Below are 3,155 nucleotides of genomic sequence, written 5' to 3' on the forward strand. Positions count from 1 at the left end.
TGGAGGGAAAAAATCATCAGTGTTTGCAAATACTGAGCGAGGAGTTGGCCTAATTGTATTGACAGAGTAAGGGGCAGAGGGTAGGGAGAGCTATTTGGAGTCTAAGAATATTATAACATGTGATCACCAGAATGTAAGCTCCATGAGTGCAGAGTTTGGGTCTGTTTGTTCACTGACATATACCAAGTGCCTAGGAAGTGCCTGGCTCAATAAATATTTGTTGAATGAATTTCTGGTAAAAAGTGCACTTGGCCTTTTTTAAAAAATATTATCCAACAAATTGCAGATAACTTGCAAACTACCAAAAATCTCTCAGGAAGCACAAATGTTTTTTACTTGAGTAACTTATTTTAATATGTATTAGAAAATACAGTGTTTTTCATTTATGAAAGTGATGTAAAGTTTTCTTTTAAAATAAATTTTACTTAAATGAGCTGAATCAAAACTATATCAAGGAAATAATAGATGGTGTGTGGATATGGCCTAAATTGTGAGAAGTTATTCAAGTGATTGAAGTTTGGGAAAGCATTTCAGTACATTCCCTTTAACCATGTCATAAACTATCTGGAGGGAATTGAAGCAAAACTATGAGTAGCAATTATAATTTATGCCCTTCTGCAACAGTTGACTTGACTTTGTACTTGAAGACACGGGAAAGTTTCTAAATCTCAAATGCTCACTTTGAGATCAACTTTTAAATCTGTTCATAGAGATATTTACTATAGTGCATTTTAAAAAGGAGGCGAGGAGAAAACATGAATATTTGCAAGGACAACATCTGTAGGAGTATACCACTTGGTTAAAGGTGATAGACCATTTGGATTAAACAGTGGTATCCCTCTATGGTTTGGGGGGGATCTGGTGAATTGCAAAGCCACTGTATCTTTCCTAAAGCTCAGTCCAGAATAATAATTATTATGGCAAGCAGATATTGAACAATTACTATGTACCAATTCCTCTCTATATATTGTCTCTAAACTTCCAAAACAAGTAGTTATTATCATCACTGTAAAACTGAGGTTCAGGAAGTCTCAAGGCCAGATTCAAGTCTATATGTGGCTTCAAAGCCCAAATCTTTCCACTGAATTTTGAAAATTCTCAAGAACCTCTGATCCAGTCCTGGACAGCAAAGTACAAATGAGTAACATTCCATGAAGAGGCCCCAAGTAGAATGAGGGTTTCCTAAGCGTCAAGGGTCTTTCTTCTAGATTATTTAAAGAGAGATAAAGTGGCATCAGAAATGTGGGCTCTAACTTCAGCTCTGCCAAACACGGGAAGTTAACCCTCTCAGAACCTTCGTTTTCTCATCTGTAAAAATGAAGATTTGGACTAAGTTCCTTTCAGATTTAACATTTTTTAATGTTTATGATTAAATATTCAAACATATATATCTAGGCCCTGACAGACAGGTACCACATAGTCTTCCAAATCAACTTATTCTGTGTGCAGTCTAATGTAAACAAATATGTACTTTTTCTTATCGGATAATTTTTTGTTTTAAGTAGAAAGGAACCAAAATCTTAATATTCTTGAGGGCACCAATGTGAATACTTCATTGGCAGCATGTTTTAAATTTACCAATTAGTTTGCAATTCAATCTCCAGCAACTTCATTGATGGGTGCTGAGCAAAATCTAAATGAGTTATAGCAAAATAACTAACTTATGGTCACAGTAATTATCTTCTGAATCTTTAAGAATCAACTTCAAAAGTTGAAAGGGTTCCTCACTTGAATTAAGCAATGGGGAGAGACCGTTGTACAGACATTTATTGAGAACATTCTTTTAATAACCTGTGCATTTTATTTCTAACTGGAGAACCTACCTAACAGCACTCAGTTTTGTTTTGTTTTTTTTTAAGTGAAGGATATTAAAAACTGCATTATGAGCATGAGCCCTGGATTCTAGTCTTGGGTTTGTCAATTATTTGAAAAAGTCCCTTATCCCTTTGGGTTTCAGTTTCTTCATCTCTATAATGAGAGAGATGGACAAGATAATTCTCAAGCCCCTACCAGCTCTAACATTTGTGAAAAACGTAATTCACATGCAACAGGTCTTTTTCTACTTGTTTTTAAAAAGAAGAGTAAGGATGAAAATTCTAATGAAGCATATATCAAAAAAGCAACAAATCACTTAATGCCTTCAGAAGGTTTTTGGCATACTTCTCTCGAATCACACTGTTGACACAGATTTAAGGAAAAAAGCACGTGAGGAATAAGGTGCCTTCAAGGTATGAATTGCACATACCGTGCAGGGTTTATATCTTACCAGGGAAAACACTGAGTTGTACTTGGTAACCTATGTCTAAAGATTTCCAGGAATAAAGGTACTTTCATGCCCTTTTTTCCCCTCTCACGGTGCCTCCAATTTGTTAGAACGCTAGCAATCTACGTTCAACAGACACCCTTGTTTAAAATGTTTGCGTTTCTGTTTCCGACAAAGAGATTTCTCCACTGTTAGTTGTGTAAGACCGTTCTTACTTTCGGTGAGAAAGCCATCTGAGTCCAAGTCAATCTTCTTTATGATTGACTTCAGTCTTTTGTGCTGCTCTTCGGGGTTGAGTTTAACATATTCATCGACTTCATCCTTTGGGGGGAAAGGATACACAGGGGGCAAGCATTACTATCAATGGAGCAAGACGGTGGAGGGGGAATGGGGACCAGAAGCCTTCCTTTGCCGAGGAGTTTCCGAGTGACCCCACTTGTTCTCCAAGGCCCCCACCCCCTAAACACACCATCAATGATCCTGCCCCAACTCCGGAGGGCTGAAGGGGGTCTCTTAAACGGATCCGGCTCCCCGGCCGTGCCATTTCCTCAGGCTTAGAGAGGCCCAGGGCTCCCCTAGAAAGCAAGCGGCAAGAACCAGGAGCATCGCTACGCCCTGCCCGGCCACCATTGTCAGGCCGCCCCGGCCAGGCCTCGGCCGGCCGTCCCCCTTTGTCCCGGGACAAAGCCCGCGGCGGCGGCGGCGGCGGCAGCGGCGGTGGATGTGCGAGACCCGGCCCTCCCAGCCCCGGCCTGGCCGCCTCACCTGGCCGCCCAGCAGCGCCTCGCGGTCGTAGTCGGTGCGGTGCTCGCCCTGCGGGTAGTGCAGCTCCTCTACGTTGCCGGCACCGGCCGCCGCGGCGCACAGAAGCAGTAGCCCAAGCGCCGCGGGC

General features: G+C 41.6%; 1 protein-coding gene across 1 annotated transcript in view; it reads right to left on the minus strand.

Moving 5' to 3' along the window:
* The window catches only part of RCN2 (reticulocalbin 2), a gene marked incomplete at its 5' end in the record, with an annotated part of 18,123 nt that extends 14,969 nt beyond the window's left edge, over positions 1-3,154 (minus strand). Inside the window, 2 exons of the mRNA XM_023729871.1 lie at positions 2,390-2,584; positions 3,029-3,154. Coding sequence (XP_023585639.1) covers positions 2,390-2,584; positions 3,029-3,154 — 321 coding nt within the window. The remainder of the gene's footprint in view (positions 1-2,389; positions 2,585-3,028) is intronic.
* Between the last annotated feature and the right edge of the window lies 1 nt (position 3,155).

The sequence above is a fragment of the Trichechus manatus genome, unplaced genomic scaffold, assembly GCF_000243295.1.
Source record: "Trichechus manatus latirostris isolate Lorelei unplaced genomic scaffold, TriManLat1.0 scaffold00030, whole genome shotgun sequence".
In the NCBI taxonomy this organism is placed as follows: domain Eukaryota; kingdom Metazoa; phylum Chordata; class Mammalia; order Sirenia; family Trichechidae; genus Trichechus; species Trichechus manatus.